This window comes from Crocuta crocuta, unplaced genomic scaffold (assembly GCF_008692635.1).
Source record: "Crocuta crocuta isolate KB4526 unplaced genomic scaffold, BGI_CrCroc_1.0 scaffold299, whole genome shotgun sequence".
Taxonomy (NCBI): domain Eukaryota; kingdom Metazoa; phylum Chordata; class Mammalia; order Carnivora; family Hyaenidae; genus Crocuta; species Crocuta crocuta.
The window spans coordinates 6,071,763-6,092,542 of record NW_027532747.1 but is presented as its reverse complement, the minus strand read 5'-3'; the positions used below and the strand labels follow the sequence as shown (position 1 = coordinate 6,092,542).

General features: G+C 41.6%; 1 protein-coding gene across 4 annotated transcripts in view; it reads right to left on the bottom strand.

The window, feature by feature from the left end:
* Window positions 1–20,780, bottom strand: part of ATG2B (autophagy related 2B) — a 69,777-nt gene that overhangs the window by 47,619 nt on the left and 1,378 nt on the right. For all 4 annotated transcript variants that reach the window (XM_077780858.1, XM_077780860.1, XM_077780859.1 and 1 more), the window contains exons 2-6: window positions 8,122–8,284; window positions 4,964–5,116; window positions 4,382–4,484; window positions 2,586–2,748; window positions 1,748–1,927 (exon numbers count right to left, since the gene is read on the bottom strand). In XM_077780858.1, the coding sequence (XP_077636984.1) occupies window positions 1,748–1,927; window positions 2,586–2,748; window positions 4,382–4,484; window positions 4,964–5,116; window positions 8,122–8,284 (762 nt within the window). The remainder of the gene's footprint in view (window positions 1–1,747; window positions 1,928–2,585; window positions 2,749–4,381; window positions 4,485–4,963; window positions 5,117–8,121; window positions 8,285–20,780) is intronic.

The window sequence follows — 20,780 nt, the reverse complement described above, 5'->3', positions numbered from 1 at the left end:
AGCCTTCATTTTCATTAAATAAGAACAATATGTACTCAAAAATCAGGTTACTACTACAAAAAATATTATCATATAGGCGAAGAGAGTAAGATCCCCAAATACCACACCCCCATGGGGCGCCTGGGTGGCTTAGTCGGTTGAGCATCTGACTTTCGCTCAGGTCATGATCTCGCGGTTTGTGGGTTCGGGCCCCGCGTCGGGCTCTGTGCTGACTGCCAGCTCAGAGCCTGGAGCCTGCTTCAGTCTGTGACTCTCTCTCTCTCTGACCCTCCCCTGCTCACACTGTCTCTCTCTCTCCTAGAAATAAATAAAACATTAAAAAAATTAAAAACAAACAAACAAACAAAAAAACAAATACCACACCCTGGCTGGCAAACCATCAGGCAGTAACTCCAGGCGTTGTTACCTGTCACCTAACACACAGATGTCCAAAAGTAACAGCGAAATGGCACTGATACAGATCAACACATAATGTGCATAAGTCTGGGTCTGCACAAAGATCAAATACACAACTGATGAAGTCTATCTATAGTTAATCAAAAAAGAACTACCAAAGTTACTATGGTGATTCCTTCTTAGAGAAAGAGCAATGCTCCCCCCTCAGAGGCAGGAGTGTGTTAGCTCCCCAAGGACGTTAGCACATCAGGGGATTCCCTGAGGGCTTAAACACACCTAAAGCTGGCTTTCTCGAGTTATTTTATGATGAGGCTTGAGACCTAGAGAAAGGAGGTCCTAGCACCTGACGCAGGACGGAGCAGTAAAGGAAGGAGAGGGAGTCATCAGAAGCAGGAAGGCTGGCGTTCTGATAGCACCTTCCCCTGCCCCCCCCTCTAGCCAGGGTGCCAACCCAGGGACAGGTGCTGGAGACCCTTCAAGCCCTGAAAACCCTACGAGCACTCACATGCACTCAGCTGCTCCCTTCCCACGTCCCCCCAGCAACCTCTGCAGCCCGCATCACACGCTGCATTAAGGCACAGCCAGGATTCCACCCCTCTCTGCATCTGTCCCGAGTTGCTGCGCGGGGCCTGGCCTACAGCAGCCACTCAGACACCTACAGCTGAATAGCACAGTGAAGAAACCCTGACATCTTCTTAAACTACATTTTACACAGATCGTATAGAAAATTAGTTTTCAAAGAGAACACGTCACAAATACATTTTTAACTGGCGACACAAACACAAGCTTCCTGATTCCCCAGCAGACCGCCCAATACTGCTCCCTACGTACCAGGCGCAGCTGTCTTTACAAGCTCTTCCAAAAGCCATGAGTTATGGGGGGAGGGGGGAGGAATCAATCTCTTTTCATAAATATTCCACACCTATAAAAACAGTCCTTCTGCTCAAAACGGTGGGCACTTTCACCTGGATACAATTACATACACACCTTCTACAGTCCACTTCTCGCTTTCCAAAGCTCTTCTCCTAAACTTACTTTTAGGATGACAGATTCTTTAATCAGTTGCTAGTTTCTGAACTAATGAATGTTTCTGAGCCGCTCAAGTGCAGGAAAGGGCGCGTAGGCGACGGTGCTAAACCCAAGCGGCAGCAGAAGGGCAAAGGCGATCGTCACGTGAGCCTTGCAGCCGGAGGGCAGAGGCCCTGGCTGAGAGTGAGGACACGGACTCCAGGACCACGGGCACCCTAGTTACAGGGCAACCCACGGTGACCAGCGAAGGGGCCACTGCACAGGTTAAAGAATACTTGTACTTCTGTTTTGTTTTACTATAGAAGATAAAACAAGTGCTTACCTTAGCTCCAGGAAGTACTTCATTCTGTTTCAATGTGAGACTCAACTCCAACCTACCAATCAGCCCTCCAATCTGCACGGGGTCAGAGGGCGCCACCTCTGGTAAATTTCTAGTTAGTTGTGGGTGTGGCTCGTAGACAATTTTGGGATTCCAGCTAGGTGACAGCTTTGGCTCAGTTTCCTACAATGAGACAATAAGAATAAAGTAATTCTTTAAAATACCTTAGTGTAAAAAAACTAAATTCAAAACACAAATGTCAATATAAGAGTAAAATACCTGACATGAAAAACTTATTACGTGACAATGAATAAACCAGTATCTTAAAGAGCCAAGGCATGGAAAAGGACTTTACGAAAAAAAAAAGCACAGTACCTCTTCAAATTATAGCAATAAAAAAATAGGCATTCTGAAATAATGTAAAAGATAAATGATGGAAGGACTGACTTATAAAAATGACTCTCTACTCTCAGAAAGGGTTAATAAAGTCCCTTAATTATAAAACCGTTTTAAGACATGTGTAAGCTTTCTGCAATACATCCATTACGTAAGGTAAATGTGAACACGGTTTTTGTTTTTACCCTAAAAGGATATTAGCCGTCGTTATACCATTTTCCCCCCAAAACACAGTACCAATGTTACACACCTCACTGGTAGGAAAGGCATTAATCATAATAAATAGGAGTGTTTTAAAAACCCTGAAGTGTAGACATTACTTCAGATCAGACGCAAACTCAGTGACACATATTCCATATCCTAGCAAACATAACAGCCCCCACTTAAACCTTTTAAACATCGAGGAGTTAGTGTTTGGGGTTTTGTCTTGTTTTGTCGTTCTTACCACTGGTGCAGTCGAACACACGGGGGAGGATTTTGCTGACGCAGAAAACTCATCCCAGAAGAGGGCCACCCCGGAGAGCTGCAGCAGCTTGTGTGCGAACGCTGTAGGCTGATGCACGTTCACGCCCGCGGACTCGTCAGCAGCCTCATCACAGTACACGGTCCTGCACGGTCAAAACCAAAGCACTTGCATAAACACCTAAGAAAACCCACTTGCAAGTCTAAGAAACACATGCAGCCTTTTCAGCTAAAGGACCTGTCATGTGTTAGCACAGCTTAGAGAATGCCTAGAACGTGCTCGGCATTTCGGTGCTTTACTATGAGAAACGTTTTCGCCAGGAGACCTCAGCCGCAAGAAGGGTGGTTTTAGGGGGCTCCCAAGCTGGGGGGGAGTAAGAACTTCCTAAAGCTGGCCTCCACCCCTGTGCTCCCTCACAAACCTATCTTGGCTCCAAGTCACACATCTGACACAAATGACATTTCTTGAATTCGCACAATTCCATGAGCTCAGTTTAAACAAAATACATAATGTGGTTCTACATGCATGAGATTTCAGTAACTTAATGTACCTTTTCAGGGGAATGCAACCTAATTTCAAAAATCTGTTGACAATAACTGTTTCACAGGACACCTGGGTGGCCCGGTTGGTTAAGCATCCAGTTCTTGATATTGGCTCAGGTCTTGACTCACAGTTCGTGAGATGGAGCCCCATGTTGGGCTCTATGCTGACAGCACGGAGCCTTCTTGGGATTCTCTCTCTCTCCCTCCCTCTCTTCCTTTCCCCCTGCTCAAGCTCGTTCTCTCTCAAAAATAAACGAACATTTTAAAAAAAATAACCACTTCACTCATAGGTATGATGTTTTGTGAAAGGCAGAAACCATATCTGCTTAAAATCTGCCAACAACCCCCACAGATCCGTATCCAAAATGTCTTTGGGGCTCAGTGTACATACTCCATTCTCTATATTTCTGCATTAGGGCACAGGTGAACTCCAACTTCAGCTCCAGTCATGATCTTGCAGTTTGTGGATTCAAGCCCCGCGCTGGGCCCTGTGCTGACAGTTCAGAGCCTGGAGCCTGCTTCAGATTCCGTGTGTCCCTCTCTCTCTGTATGTCCCCCTACTCCCACTCTGTCTCTCTCTCAAAGTTAAATAAACATTAAAAAAAAAAGTTTTTAAAAAAGACACAGGTGAACAGTGACTACCTCAAATCAACAGTCAGGAGCGTGTACATGAATCAATCTGTTTCAGAGCTGTTTATAAGATTCCAAGTGGGCAAACACAGAAAACTAAGTGGTGGTGTCTATATTTTTAAGTAAATCACAATCACACAGATGGACTTTAAGATACTCTCATAGAATCCTCAAAGAAAACAACAGCCTTAACCTTTCTCATGAAAGCAGCACTTAGATCAAGCAAAGGAAACCAAAAAAGCCCCTCATGTTAACGAGACGTGCTGCAACGGCGCCATCACTCATATGAAAAAACTCCCAACAGGGGTGCCTTAAATTCAGCAGCACTCAACTATTCACGATTTTTATTTGATATTAACTAAAAGAGAACCATTGCTTTGAATTCAATATTATATACAAATTATACCCCAACTGGTATTATAAGTTTTCAGTAATGGGATTAGAACGTATCTTGGAGAGCAGCACTTTACTGTGAAATCCTACGATGTATTAATAGCATCACCTCTCATCTCTAAAAGCATCATAAACTCTCACGAGAGACTTAGCTCTTACCATTTATAAAAGAACAGAACAGGGTCATTTGTTCTCAGCTACAAGGAGTCTTACCTTTCTATCCGAATTTCAAGTGCAGTTCCAGTTTTGGAATTTTCTGGCACGTGTTCAATCCTCAAGACAGTGTCTATAAAAGTGACTTTCACTCTTCTTAGTACTAGAGTAAACAGGTAACCGTCAACATGAGGCCATAGGTTTATTGAATAAAAACTTCTAATGAAAAGAATAAATGCTAGTTTGACAAGAACTTCCAAAATAAAAAAAGTGTATTTCTTCCCTTAAAAATCCCCAAACCTTAAGTTTGGTAATAAATATTTTGCTTTGCTGAGCACCTACTACATCACATCTCAACAGACACTTGGGCTATAGCTAACACTCTCTGTGGAATTCTAATCCCTTACACAAGCACAATAAAATAAACGGGGAAACTAGGACACAAAAGGACATCAAATTAAATCGGATATAGTATTTAAAATAGCTTCAATTCTAAAGTTCTGAAGTGAGAACAGTAATTCATTTAAAAAACAACAACACTCCAATGGCTTTACCTTATACAAGGCTTACTAAATAAAGGTACTAAAATACTAAAAACAAAACAAAATCTAAAATTTTTGAAAATACTCAATAATGCCAAACCTGTTTCAATGGTTTCAGCAAACTTTTCAAGTCCTTCAAAAGGCTGGGATCCTTCTCCTTGTTCATCTGTTAATTTCTGGCTAAGACATTCTTTTGCCAACTGCATACTGCTGGTCATGAAACTTGACCAATACATAGGCTCAGAACCAGTTGCTGCAGAAAACATAGATTAATTCGAAATAACTTCTCATAGTTACAAGAAAGCCATTTCGTAAAATGCCACATTTGAAATAAATTCTTAATCCTCCCAGAGATGCTTAAATATTTAACATGGTGTTACCTAGGCATGTGACACTCTAGAAATTACTCTTGAGATGTAACCACCATCTTGTAATAATGGAGAAGAAGAAAAAAAAAATCACAGAAAGAAGTCTAGAGACATATGTTCTCATTAAATGACATATATCTGCCAAATGTTAGTAATTTGTGAATTCCTTCAACAAGTATTTAATGCATGCACGGTACTGTTCAAAAGACTAGAGAATAAGGGTCAACAAACTTCTTTGGTGAGGGTCCAATGGTAAATATCCCTGGCTTTGTGGGTCCTATAGTCTCTCTCCATGAGACCATGAGGACTCAACTCTCTCACTCTAGTGCAAAAGCAGCCGGAGAGAGTAAATGATTGAATGAGTATGGTAGTGTTCCAGTACAAATTTACAAAAATATGACAGACGAAATTTGGCCTCCAGGCCGTGATTAGCTGACCCTGCTATAGGGGATCCAAAAAATATTAATTCTGCCCTCCAAGAGCCCACAGTATAACAGAAGAAATAAGATGTGGTTAAGATGGATTAGTAAGCAACTAAGTAACGTCAACAGAAAACACAACTAAGTCAAGAGGTTAATTCTTCTCACGGACAGAATTTAACAGGAAAACTGGTAGAGTCGGTACTTGGCCGAGGTTTTGGAAGGTTAGTATAAATGTAGATAAAACAGAAAAGCATCCTTGGAGAAATAAATGAACTGGGAAAAATCCTTTCCAGATCCACCCTCAGCAGAGAGCTGTACCACTCTCACATTATTCAAAACAAAGTCACAGAGACTACTAGCATTGCTGCCTTCCCAAATGGACTTTAAAAGCCCTTCTCATGGAAGATTTTTAAAGGGAGACTATTTGACTTTCCACAGGAAAGTATTGTTATATCTACTCATCATGGTTAGAAAAATAAAATATTCTTGTTCATTATATGCCATCATCAAGGGCGATTTCCATGCAGACTACCAATTTTCAAACTATAGGTGCTATTGATTCTAGTAAGTATACTTTAAACTCTGGTGTTCCAGACAGCACTTGGGATTATAACCCTCCAAGTACATCTTGATAAACAACATTTGCCACTGAAGGAATTCAAGTTCAGAATTTAAGACGATTTACATCATGACTCTACTGGCTTATAAAACATACACACGCTACACACACTCCGAAGCAGAAAATCTTAACATAACAACGTAGCACGGTGGTTCCGAACAGGGACTGCACAACTAGACTGCCTGGGTTCAGATCCCATCTTCCCACTTAACTAGTATGACCTTGGGCAAGTCTTGAATCTGCCTGTGCTTCAATTCCCTGTTCTGTAAAATAGGGATAATAAAAAGTATCTATTTCAAAGAGCTGTCATAAAACAGTATTTGTACAGCACTTAGAACAGTATCTAGCATGCAAGAAGCACTATATACGTGTTTGGTAAGTCAGAGAACATCAAATATGTAATTAAAGCTACCACACACATCGATTTGCAAATAATGACTTACTACCACTTTAAAGCTTTTCCTTCCCAAAGTTTTCTTTTGAAAAATTTCAATCCTAAGAAAGAGGTGAAAGAATGGTACCATGAACACCTGCATAGCCTTCACTTAGACTCACTGTGACTGTACCAAACATACACAAATACATACAAACTCTCATCGTTTTGCTGAACTATCTGAAGGTAAGCCGCAGGCACCCTACCACTCACTCCTAAATACCTCAGCATATAACTTCTAAGAATACGAACATTCCCCAGCAAAAGCTCAGTAACAATAACACACCCAAGAAAGAGAACACTGACAAAATATTATCTTCCATATAGTCCACACCCAAATTTCCCTAGTTGTCTCAGTAACATCCTTCGTAGCAAAAACAAAAACACAGGATTAACTATTGCAGTTATTCGTGTCTTAGTCTTCTTTAATCTGAAACAATTCCTCTACCTTTCTTGTCTTTCAAGATACTGATACCTCTAAAGACTGCCAACCAGTTAGTCTGTAGAATTTCCCTTATTTTGGATGTGTCTACTTCCTTCTTTATGATCTGATTCAGATTAAGCACTTTTAACAGGAACAATGCATATTTGATGTGTCCTCACACGACATCACATCAGGACACACCTGATGACCATCTGATCCACTATTGATGAGATTAAGTTTGATAACTCGGTTGTTGCGATGACAGTCAATTTCCTCCATTGTGAAAGAAACATTTTTCTCTTTGTAAATTATATGCAATGGATGGGAGGTATGTTGATACCATCTAAATATAAAGCTCCTCACAACTTTCACCAAAAAGTGTTAGAATTCATTGATGATTATCACCTGTATTTTTTTTTTTTTTTACATGGTGGCCAAAAACATGGTTATGGTCTATCATTTTTCCCTACTCTATGAAGTAGGTATCCTACTGTAATAAAGAGCTTTTCCTTCTTCCTGCCTCTCTTACATACTGATTACTTATTTATAACAGTATGAACTTGAGTTTTTTTTTTTAATTTAGTGTGTTATAATCCACTATTGTCATTATTCTTTTTTCACTCAAGTATTCCCAGATTTGGCCAATGAGAGCCCCAATGAGCCCAATCCTCTGTCCTTTTAACATTTATCCACCAATCTTTGAGCAATTCCTTTATTTCTGGCACAGTACTTCAAATCTTTAAAACACAAGTCACTTTAGATCATCAGTAACAAATAATTAAACCGAATCATCATTATACCAAAGTTCCTGCAGGTAAATAGGGCAAGAAGTAAAGGTAAAATCATACACACCCAAGTCCTACTATTTTTATCTCCTGAAAAGCTCACAAAGACAATGCTAAGTAATAAATTAAATACTTAATACAATTAGGTTACTTTCCCACTCTCTGAAGAATACAAATAGAAACAAATCAAACACATAATGCACGTACCTAGGCGAGGTCTAGGCCGGAAGACCATTTCTAGCCCTTTCACTTCCAGTGCGCAATTATCCTGTAGCAAGGAGCCCCATGGAACTGACAGAGATATTGACTGTATGAATCCTTCAGTGACTTCTAAAGGTGCATCTGCTGACTCCAGGATCTCATTGAGACACTAAAGAGAAAAACCACGTATAGTTTGAAATCACAGGAACAAGAATTCAAAGATGCTAAATATGCTCCTCTAGGTGTCAGACACTAGGGATTAAGAAAGCAGAGTCCAGGGGTGCCTGGGTGGCTTGGTCAGTTGAGCCTCTGACTTCGGCTCAGGTCATGATCTCACGGTTCGTGGGTTCGAGCTCTGCGTCGGGCTCTGTGCTGACAGCCAGCTCAGAGCCTGGAGCCTGCTTCGGATTCTGTGTCTCCCTCTCTCTCAGACCCTCCCCTGCTCATACTGTCTCTCTCTCTCAGAAATAAATAAAAAACATAAGAAAGAAAGAAAGGAAAGAAAGAAAGGAAAGAAAGGAAAGAAAGGAAAGAAAGAAAGAAAGAAAGGAAAGAAAGAAAGAAAGAGAAAGAAAGAAAGAAAGAAAGAAAGAAAGAAAGAAAGAAAGAAAGAAAGAAAGAAAGAAAGAAAGAGGAAGGAAAGGAAAGGAAAGGAAAGGAAGGAAGGAAGGAAGGAAGGAAGGAAGGAAGGAAGGAAGGAAGGAAAAGCAAGCAAGCAAGCAAGCAGAGTCCAAGGGGTGCCTGGGTGGTTTGGTCGATTAAGTGTCCAACTTTGGCTGAGGTTATAATTTCACGGTTCATGAGTTCAATCCCCACATCGGGCTCTGTGCTGACAGCTTGGAGGCTGGAACCTGCTTCAGATTCTATGTCTCCCCCTCTTCTCTGTCCCTCCCCTGCTCGTGTTCTCTCACTCAAAAATTTTTTAAATATTTTTTAAAAATGAAAAAGAAAGCAGAGTCCAAGATAAAGACTCCCCATCCTTCTGAAATTTACTAGATAGTTTACCATGAAAGACACACGTAATTAAGATGTAGTGAGCTACCTGAAAGTGGAAATACGCTGTACTGTTTAAGCATGTAATACAACCTAACCTGGCATCTGAGGAAGTGCTATTTCAAGGTGAGACCAGAGAAGGCTGAGGAGTCACCAAAGTGGTCCACACAGAGACTATAGTGTGTGAAAGGATTCAAAGAAAGCAGAGGTCAGAGAGTGCAAGCCCACATACTTGAGACGCAAGACTTTTTGAAAAGGAAAAGCTACTCTAGACTCCACTGTGGTGTGCTAGGGTGAGGAGCCAAAGATAAAGCTACACAGATAAGGGAGAGGGAGTCCAAACAGCCTTGTAATTCACGTTACAGAGCCTGACATTTATCTCAAGAGCGAAGTGAAGCCATTGAAAGATTTTAAGCAAGGGCACAAGAATGGGATTAGAACTTTTAGTGAACCACGTCTGCTACCGCACAGAGCGTGCACTAGAGGAAAGCAAAACTCGGGCAGAAAGGCTGTCATGAGTAAGAGAAGCCAGGGAAATGGGTTTGGCGAGGACAGTGACACTGAGGGTGGTTAGAAGTGGACAGACTATTATATTTTAGGAAGTAGAATTAATTGGCATCATGAGAAATTAAAAAAATAAAGGACTGCAGAATAACTCTCAGGTTGCTGCCGCGGGCAACTGGATAGATAGTGCTATCTACAGAGAGTAAACCTGGAGAAGGTTAGGGGAAGCAGAGGAGTTCAGTTCCCAAGAGCAGGCGCGTAGGTGGAGATGTTGCAGCGGCAGCTGGTTATTCTGGTCCAGGTATCAGAGGAGAGCCATCCGCGCTGAGGCCCTAGGGTGATGAGATGGCCTTTGGAAACTTACGTAGAGTTAAGACAAGAGGCCTAGGACAGAATCCTGATAAACACCAACATTTAAGTATTAAGAATTGGTTTATGAAAAGAAGCACCTGCCAAGTAAAGTAGAAAAAAGCAAACAGAGAAGTAGAAGGAAAATCAAGTTAAGTCTTATGTCCCAGAAAATCATGGAAAGACAATTATATAAAGAAAGGTCCAGTGCAACAAAAGGTAACAAGAGGTCAAAGATTTTTAAATGTCCACTGGCTTCTGTGATATTTAGGGCGCTGGGGGCCCCAGTGAGAGCGATTTTAATGGCGTGGTAAGGCAAAGCAGACGGCAACAGAAGGAAGACAGGATGGATGTAAATGTAGTTAACAGAACAATTAAATGTATTTCTTGATAATGTACTTTTTTAAAATTTATTTTTAAATGTTTGTTTATTTTTGAGAGAGAGACAGAGCATGAGCAGGGGAGGGGCAGAGAGAGGGGGAGACACAGACTCCAAAACAGGCTCCAGGCTCTGAGCTGTCAGCACAGAACCTGACGCGGGGCTCAAACCCACAAACCATGAGATCATGACCTGAGCCGAAGTTGGACACTTAACTGACTGAGCCACCCAAGCGCTCCGCCCTGATAATGTACTTTTTAAATTAAAATAACACAGTTTATAAAATGCCAGCTTATGCGTGAGATACGTCCTGCATGCCATGGTGAGTAACGGCAGTGTCATAATTCTTTGTCTACAGACCTATCGCTGAATGTTGGTTTGGACTGGCTTGTGTTTGGTCACTGGAGGTTACCACTCTAAAAGGCTTTCTTCGTGCTGGCGTTTCCGTAATCCTACAGACATGCTGAAGAGTACCTGGGCATGGATGCTTTTAAGGTAAACACATACAGATCCTCACTCTCCAAATATACTCTGTTCTAAAGCCGATCTTCCTGAGAAGCGTACTTGACAGTGGCACCATGTTGGCTCTCCTCTCCCGTATTCCCTCGTACAATCTCCCTTCTCCCGCTTAGGCAAAAAGGCCTTTTCCCTTCCTGAATCCTCCTTGGTGCACTGCCCCAGGTATAAAAGACTCCAGGCAAGGCCAGCAATAGGTTGCTACGCTTTCCCTATCTTACACATGTTTTTGGCATGGCACGCAAAGAACCAAGTGATGTTGCTACTGCAGAATGCCTTCGAGTCTCATCTACTTCTTTATGACATCTACGTTTGTTAAGCTTCTATTTCCAAAACTTAGAATGAAATTTATGATGAGCCCGATCAAATTCTAGTAAAATATATCCATCTATGAATACACAAGCTAATCAGGGGAGGGGAAACCACCTGGCCACACCATTAAGAAATGTATTCCCAAGAGAAGATTTTAGGTTTAATTTTTCAAACATATTTATATCGTTTTGCTCAACTGCACACTTATAATAACACAATCCACAGGAAAAATTTTAACACGTAAAACCTAATGATTACCTGTAGGAAATACCGATAAGATTAATATGGTAGGGCCTAGAGGAACTACTAAGACGACCACTAAAAAACTGAAAAAATAGGAAATGAAGAAATCATTAAAGGAATTAAAATGGGAATTAAAAGGAATTGAATTAAATTTTAAAAGGAATAAGGAGGAGCCCCTAGATGGCTCAGTCATGACTTCTGACTTTAGCTCAGGTCATGATCTCACGGTTCGTGAATTCAAGCCCCACATCAGGCTCTGTGCTGACAGCTCAGAGCCTGGAGCCTGCTTTGGATTCTGTGTCTCCCTCTCTCTCTACCCCTCTCCCAATCACCCTCTGTCTCTCTCTGTCTCTGTCTCCCTTTCTCTTGCTCTCGCTCAAAAATAAATATTAAATCATTAATTATATTTACCTAATGCAAAAGAAAGCTTGATAGCATGTCTTAAAATATGATCAATTTCAGCTTAGTCACATGTTTTTACTCAAGAGAAATGACAGCATGATCAACAAAAGACTTAAGCATAAAATACATAAGTTATGATAAAATTTTGCAGAGGAAGTAAGGTGAACTGAACATAAGCGTTCCATGGGAAAAAGTAGGTTACATTTCCAACTTTAATGAAGAACTTGTTCAAGCATTTTTAAATGCATGATGGTGGATATTTAGATCCTACTGGGTGAAAATACATATTTTTATATCAATATTTATAACAGTAAGAATTACCCTCTACAACTATTTAAGCTGTTAAGTAAACTAAAGGCCAACGTCGAGTCACTCGCCCTCCAGGACAGCAAATCAAGACTTAATTGCAGTTTCCACCTCTCCAGAAGTGAAATTTTAAGCCAATCAATCTGGATTTTCTGGTTGGCACCAATGAGGTAATCTATCATGTGGGTTCTCTCCTCCAAAGGAAGATGAGGTAATCCACCTAAGACTCCCTGCTCTTTCCCACTGAGGAAAAGAAGTTCTGGCCTGAAACCATCTTCTTCTTTTCTTTTGCTAATAACTTCTCCCCACTCTCCTCCCTCCTTCCTATAAAAACCTTCCCTTTTGCACAACTGTGGAGCTCCTCTATATCAGCTGGGTGGGGTGCTGCCTGAATCACATATCAGTGAAAAAAGCCAATTAATGTTCAAATGTCCTTGGGTGAATTTTGTTTTTTATCAAAATTTATAATGGATACCTTTTAATTTTACTTTTTTAAATATTTGTTTTGAGAGAAAGCACGCGCGCGCGCGCACACACGCGCGCACACACACACACACACACACACACAGTGGGAATGCAGCTGGGGGGCAGGGAAGAATTCCAAACAGGCTCAGTGCTGTCAGTGCAGAGCCCAAATGGGGGTTTGACCTCAGGACAGTGAGATCATGACCTAAGCCAAATCCAAGAGTCAGTTGCTTAAACTGTTATGTCAAATTTTTTTAATGTATGTTTATTTAGAGAAAGAGTAAGAAAGAGTGCAAGCGGGGGAGGGGCAGAGAGAGAGAGGGAGACACATGATCCAAAGCAGCTCCAGGCTCTGAGCTGTCAGCACAGAGCTCGACGCGGGGCTCGAACTCACAAGCCATGAGATCATGACCTCAGCCGAAGTCGGACACTTAACCACCTGAGCCACCCAGGCGTCCCAAACCATTAAGTCAATTTTAAAATGCACAAGACGGTAGTTTTTCAAAAATTTAAGAGAAAACTGGGCAGTGTGTGAGGGACACTCCTTTGAAACAGCATGTGTTCTGGGCCCAGCTGGCTCACTCACTTGCTGGGTGGCTTTGGACAAGCTCTTGAATCTCAATTTCCTCGTCCATAAAACAGGATGGTATCTATGTCACAGACTGACTGTGAGCATAAATGAGGTAATAACATGTAGAGCTACCAACATAGTTCCTGATACCAAGTACACACTTTATAAGTGTTGACTATTGCTCTTCATCTTCCACAGTGCCTACCTAGCGCAGTGATGAGCACTCTTAGGAATCCAAGGTGTGTCTGACAGTATGCAAAAAGAAAAACATTAAGTTACGGTTTTCTTTAATACGTACCATCAGACTAACCAGGGAAAAAAAACACATCCTTATTAGTTTAAATCAAGGCATCAAAATTCAAAGACAGATAAAATAGAGCATAAAAATTAGCAAGACCTAACCTGAACCAATTAACACTTGATTAGCACTTACTGCATACAGGATATTGCACTACACTATTTTATACCTATGTTATTGCATTAAATCATCACAATAGCCCTCTGAACTAAGTGTTTCTGTGCCCATTTTACAGATATGGCAACTGAGATCAGAAGAGTTAACTTTCAAAAGCTCTTCAATTAATCACGGCAGAAACTATAAAGAAGAAATATTTTCACAATGTAAAATTTTGTTAAGAGGCAAATCAAAACGACGTGGTAACATCAGTAAGTCTCAAAAAAACAGCACGTGGGCTTGCGAGCCAACTTCTAGAACAAGCTTTCTATGATAGAAAAACTCTCAATCCCTTTGTACCAGTTTTTCAAAAGTCAGTCAAGGACAATATACATCAGACTCCCATTAGGAGGCTTCCTAAAAATGCAGATTCTTGGGTGTTTAGAACAAGAATCTATAGGGAAGGGGCCAGAAGTCTGCATCTTGCCAAACTTCCCAGGTGAACCCAGAGCTGCTAATGTTTTTAGAAGCCCAGCTTTCTTCAATCTTTTGAGCCAGTGTGATGTACAAAAAGAATATAGGAGTTGGAGGGGCGTCTGGGTGGCTTAGTCAGCTAAGCGTCCGACTTTCGCTTGGGTCATGATCTCGCGGTTCGTGGNAAAATAAAAAAAAAAAAAAAAAAAAATATAGGAGTTGGAAAGACTTAGGTTTGAAATCTTGCCTCACTGCTAATCTAAACCTGAGTAAGTTACTTAACCTTACAGTAAAAATGGAAATGGTCACACCCAACTTACAGCAAGAAAACCTACATGAAAGCACCGACTACGGTACACGGAGATGGAAGGCGCTTAACAAACGGTCGCTATGATCTTCAGAAGCAGAATAAAATCCCCTACCTCGATTCCGTCTCCCCTCCAGTCATCATTCTCTGTGGGTAGCCAAGGCAGCCTCACCCGAACCACCAACGACTACCTGCCTTCTAACCGTCAGCTCCTGTGACGCTGCTCTGAACGCTGCCAAGAAGAACTGCCACAATGAACAATACGCAGTCCGCCCCTTCCTGAGTGCTCAGCATAACTCGCACGCCACTTCCCTCTCTGGAATTCTAACTTTCTTTCGCTTCTGAAACACTCTCCCCGCTGCCACTCTTCTCCCAGCCCTTTACCACTCGACATCGGTATTCTCTTAAGTTCCATCTGCAGCCTTTTTGGTTTCTCAGACTAATCTACACACAAACCACGCACCTGTGTGCTTTCTGTGTTGCAGTCACTACGGATACTCTGATAACTTCAAATCTTTGGCTCCAGCTCTCCCTCAGCGCCCTACTATCTATATGGTGAAAATAAATGAAAAAAAAAACTCATTTAAAATGGAGGCGGGAGGGGCGCCTGGGTGGCTTAGTCGTTTAAGCGTCCGACTTTTGCTTGGGTCATGATCTCGCAGTTCGTGGGTTCGAGCCCGTCGGGCTCTGTGCTGACTGCCAGCTCAGAGCCTGGAGCCTGTTTCAGAGTCTGTGAATCCCTCTCTCTCTGACCCTCCCCTGCTAGTGCTGTCTCTCTCTCTCTCTCTCTCTCTCTCCTAGAAATAAATAAAACATTAAAAATTTTTTAAAAAAATAAAAAATAAATAAAATAAATAAATAAAATGGAGGCAGGAGGCCAGTAAGGAGAGTTCTCAAGTCCCTAGCACTGCGGTCAGTTGCAAACCCAACGAGAAGAGACCTACCTTCCAAGTCCATCCTACCTGAGCTATGAAGTCCGGTCCCAGCAGGAGGTAGGAGATGTTCCTCCTTCCCCGCCCCCCACAACAGCCCAGTCAGGAAGGGATTTCCCGGCTCAGCCAGTGAAGGGCCACTCCACTCTGAACTCCAGTTTACTCCAATGGCCTTTTTTTTTAGAACGGCCCTCCCAACCTCCCTCTTTCCTCTGTAAAAGAGCTTACTTCTTCTCCTTTGCTCTCCAGACTTGCCTAAGGTTTTATTGTAGCCCACCTGTCCCAGATTGCAGTACTCTGCTCTTCCCAAATAAACCAATTTTTGCTGGTACAATACCTGGCGGTTTTACTTTTGAGGTTAACAATATACAGCTCCCACTGGCTCCTGAGCGTCTCTGTCTGGATGCTCCAAAATTCCCTTAAAAATCAGTGTTAAAACTTATTCTCCCCTCAACTTCAGTCTCCTTTCCTCTCCCATTTGCTCCTCATCCCGACAGGGACAGGGACAGTGACAGGGAGGAACACAACCTTCCCCTTCTCTACTATTTCCTATTAAACCAATAAACTAGTGCAGTAAGGGACGATCATTTAAGACTCATCCCTCTATTCATGTTTTTCGTATTTTCATAACAATTTTAAAAGAAAAATTTAGAATGTCTGGCTCTAAAGAGTCCCATCACAGAAGACCAAAACAAGTTCAGACTGGCTCATGGGTTAGTTACTTCCATAATTAAAAGTCTGAAATCTGTGTACCATATTGTTATTTCTGGAAGAGATGAGATTAAGGACCATTCATACTTAATATATTTTAGGTACATATGTGTGTGTGTACATATTTCATCTTTATTTCTTTACCATTTGCTTTTTCCACAATTAGCATGTTAATTATATAAGAAAAGTAAACAACTGGGGCTCCTGGGTGGCTCAGTTGGTTGAGCATCTGACTTCGGCTCAGGTCATGATCTCATGGATCATAGGTTCAAGCCCCGCGTCAGGCTCTGTGCTGACAGCCAGCTCAGAGCCTGGAGTCTGTTTCGGAATCTGTGTCTCCCTCTCTCTCTGACCCTCCCTTGCTCATGCTGTCTCTCTCTCAGAAATAAATCAAACATTTAAAAAAACTTAAGAAAAGGAAACAACTTAAAATACACCAAAATGTTTTAAGCTGTATATAGGCAACGACAGCCTTTGTAACATGGGGATCTATCAACAGTAGACAACAATCTAGGAAACTGAATGTGATAGAATTCTCTTCCCGGTAAACACCAAGATTTCATTTGTCTCGATTTTGTGGCTACCTTAAACTTTTAAATAGAATAGGAAGTTTTATTACGGCACTGAAGAATGGTATTAAAAGAAGTCTGGTAATGTTAAGGAAATAGTTCTGGAGAGAGTAAACAGTTGAGGAATTTAAACTGGTGCTGCTAAGGTACAAAATAATACCCCTAAATATAAGATGTTTAAATAGATCACACTTCTATAGTCTTACATGCACTTGGACAAAATCCTCTATATAAGGATAATCATAAGGCACTTAGAAATTCACTCATTCTATGAGACTCCAAGGTCTACTACAGTATACGTGCAGGACAAAATTCTTAGCCTACATGGCCAAACTGATTCCTTGGTATCTATCTACTCAGGCAATACTTTCCTCATTAGCCCACAGAAGTAGATCCTTGAGATTGAATAATTCTTAACCTAAAAGCAGAGACCTGAAGTGCTAAGCAAGTATCTTACAGATCACCTTAGAGTTTCTCTTATGTTAAAGGCCGTTTTGCTTTTAGTTATCAATGAGTTTCATGCATGTAAAGGGAAGGTAACACTGGTCTACTAGACCATCTGGCAAAGAATTAGTAACCGATATTGCTTGAACTGAAGATAATTTTATTATACATGCCAGTATAAGTAGGAAGGCAAAAGAAAGATTATTAGGTTGAAATTAAAAGGCTTCCATGTCTTGATGTCCATTCTCCAGGAAATACTGAACTTCCATGAGGAAAGGGTCTTTATCTAGTTAACTGCTCTATCCTCCAGCCTGTCATAGCGGCACATACTAAGAACTCAAGAAGTGTAACAAACCAACTGATGAAAAAACTTTAATTAAAAAATATGGGGCGCCTGGGTGGCTCAGTCGGTTAAGTGTCAGACTTTGGCTCAGGTCATGATCTCACAGTCTGAGTTTGAGCCCCACATGGGGCTCTGTGCAGACAACTCAGAGCCTGGAGCCTACTTTGGATATTCTCTCTCTCTCTCTCAATACACACACACACACACACACACACACACACACACACACACACACAGCACCTGAGTGCATCAGTGGGTTGGGTGTCTGACTCTTGATTTTGGCTCAAGTCATAATCTCATAGTTCGTGGGATCGAGCCCCGAGCCAGAGCCTGCTTGGGATTCTGTCTGCCCCTCTCCCACTCGAGTACTCTTTCAAAATAAACAAACATTTTAAAAAAATAATAAGAATAAAGTCACAGTCTTAAAGAGTTGGAAAAGAGTGAGTCATCAAATCCAACCCCCTACCCAAGTAGAATTTCCTTCTTTCAACATTTTGCATCTTCAAACCCTTCCTTGGGAACTCATGAACTTAGGAGTGCGTTACCTTGCGGAATAGCTCCAAGCCCCTGCTTCTATTCCTCCCTCCCACTTCAAGCCCTTCTAAGGTAGTGATCTCCCAAGTGGGGAGTGTAACAGTTGATCTACAGGTATGTAAGAAGAAAATTAGACATTCTATATGCAATTTTTCATTTTTAGACTTAAAAATTGTACCGACGGGGCGCCTGGGTGGCTTAGTCGGTTAAGCGTCCGACTTTCGCTTAGGTCATGATCTCGTTGTTCGTGGGTTCGAGCCCCGCGTCGGGCTCTGGGCTGACTGCCAGCTTGGAGCCTGGAGCCTGTTCCAGTCTGTGACTCCCTCTCTCTCTGACCCTCCCCTGCTCACGCTGTCTATCTCTCTCTCTCTCTCTCCTAGAAATAAATAAAAAACATTAAAAAAGTAAAATAAATAAAAATTGTACCGATATTTAACATACAAACGGGCAGTGGCACTCTCACTCAGGCCATACACCAGAACGGCACAAAGGGAAGAACAGTAGCTCCACAATGGGGAAAAGTGAAGAGTGGTGCCCTCATCAGGGTATGCATTCCAGGGGAGCATCCTGAAGCTTATTTGGGCATACATTCTCCGTAATAAAAACAGATCCATAAACAGAATCCTGTTAAAGAGAACGTGACTTCTGTAACTTTCTGATTTCCTGATTTTCTTATGGCCAAATATTTAAGAGCTGAATTTAAAGATAAGCAGTTTTCTTCTTCACAAAGAGTTCCAAATATACTAACCATGTATGAGATGACCCATGGCTATCAGTAGTAGATGCTACCTAGCAGGTATATTCCAAAAACCAAACACACTTTATCTCTGTAAAATAAAGGTATCACTTTTTAATTTTTTTTTTGAGACTTTATTTTTAAGTAATCTCTACACCCAACATGGGGCTCGGAGTCACAACCACAAGATCAAGAGTCACATGCTCCTCTGACTGAGCCAGCCAGGTGCCCCAAGGTATCACTTTAATAATGAGAAAAATAACTGATCTTGGGATTGTGAGTTCAAGCCCCACATTGGGCTCCATGCTAGGTGTGGCGTCTACTTAAATAAAAGCATTTTGGGAGCATCTGGGTGGCTCAGTCAGTTAAGCATCCAACTTTGGCTCAGGTCATGACCTCACGGTTCATAGGTTCNAGAGAGAGGGAGACACAGAATCTGAAGCAGGCTCCAGGCTGAGCTGTCAGCACAGAGCTCCACACAGAGCTCAAATTCACGAACCATGAGATTATGGTCTGAGCCAAAGTCAGATGCTTAACCCACGGAGCCACCCAGGTGTCCCAATAAAATAGCTTTTAAGGTGGGGCACCTGGGTGGCTTGGTCGGATAGGCGTCCGACTTCGGCTCAGGTCATGATCTCACGGTTCGTGGGTTCAAGCCCCGCGTCGGGCTCTGTGCTGACAGCTAGCTCAGAGCCTGGAGCATGTTTCAGATTCTGTGTCTCCCTCTCTCTCTGACCCTCCCCTGCTCACGCTGTCTCTCTCTCTCTCATAAATAAATAAAACATTAAAAAACATTAAAAAAATAGCTTTTAAAGTTAATTTATATATACATATAAATGCAACAACTTCCAATTAATTAGCAAGAAAAACTGAGATCAAGAAAGGAATGTCACAGTCCATCACAACACAGCCCTAAGCATAATTGATGGCAGAGAATTAAAACATTATGAATGTTACCAATGACAGAATTCTACCACTTGAACCTATGAATCTTTGTGAGGTATTTTCTTCAGTCATGAAAGTCATTAAAATCAAAAGCCAAATTTGGAATCAGAACTTTGAAGAGTTATTACCTAAGTGTCACATCCAAATTTACCCTAGTTCATACACAGCACGCTATAAGAAATAAATCGACATCAAATGTTTACTGGATGCTTTGACATTTTATTTTTTTTCTAATTAATTTATTTTTATTGCCAAAGCTTTGACATTTTAATTAGACATGTTCTTCACCTTCAAGGAACAGAACCATAATCTTCCGACTAGGTCTAGCCAACTGTAAATTCAAATATCACCACCTCTGATTTCCCATGAAGATTAATTAAAACTACACAAAAAGGAGTGCCTAGCACAGTGCCTGAAATAAACAGATACTTAATAAACATTTAACTGCTCTTTCCCTGGCTTGAAGCCATGTGATTAGTGAAGAAATAGGGGCTTACGGTTTAGGTTTGATTTCTCGGGGTACCACCTGCTGGCTGTGTAACTTGGGGCATGTTATTTAAGTCCAACATTAAAATGGAAATAATAATACCCATCTTACAAGATCAATGTGAAAAGTCCTTAAAGACAAATTCATATAGTCATTCTGACGGCACAGAGCCTGAAGCCTGCTTCATATTGTGTCTCCATCTCTCTCTGCTCCTACCCCACTTGTGCTTGCTCTCTCTTAAAAATACATATTTAAAAGAATTTTAGGGGCACCTGGGTAGGATGTTAAGCGTCCGACTTCAGCTCAGGTTGTGATCTCGCAGTCTATGGGTTCGAGCCCTGCGTGGGGCTCTGTGCTGACAGTTCAGAACCTGCAGCCTGCTTCAGATTCTGTGTTTTCCTCTCTCTCTGCCCCTCCCCTGCTCACGCTGTCTCTCTCTCTCTCAAAAATAAATAAAACATTTAAAAAAATAATTGTAATAAGTAAGTATCCAACCCTCCTGCAAGATAGCTTATTCGTACCTATACCAAAAGAATAGATTCATGGGTCATCGAACTTAAAACTATCCATCACAATCCCTATCTTCCGCTAAGGACTACAGCACTATTGTACCCTGACCCAGTGCCTACCATGGACTGTATACCCCATGAATGTTTACTAAATTCAGGTGAATGACTGTGTCCACGGTCACTTAGCTAACTGGCAGCCTGGACTGGCGTGATCTACCCAGATGCAGGGCTGGGTCTACTC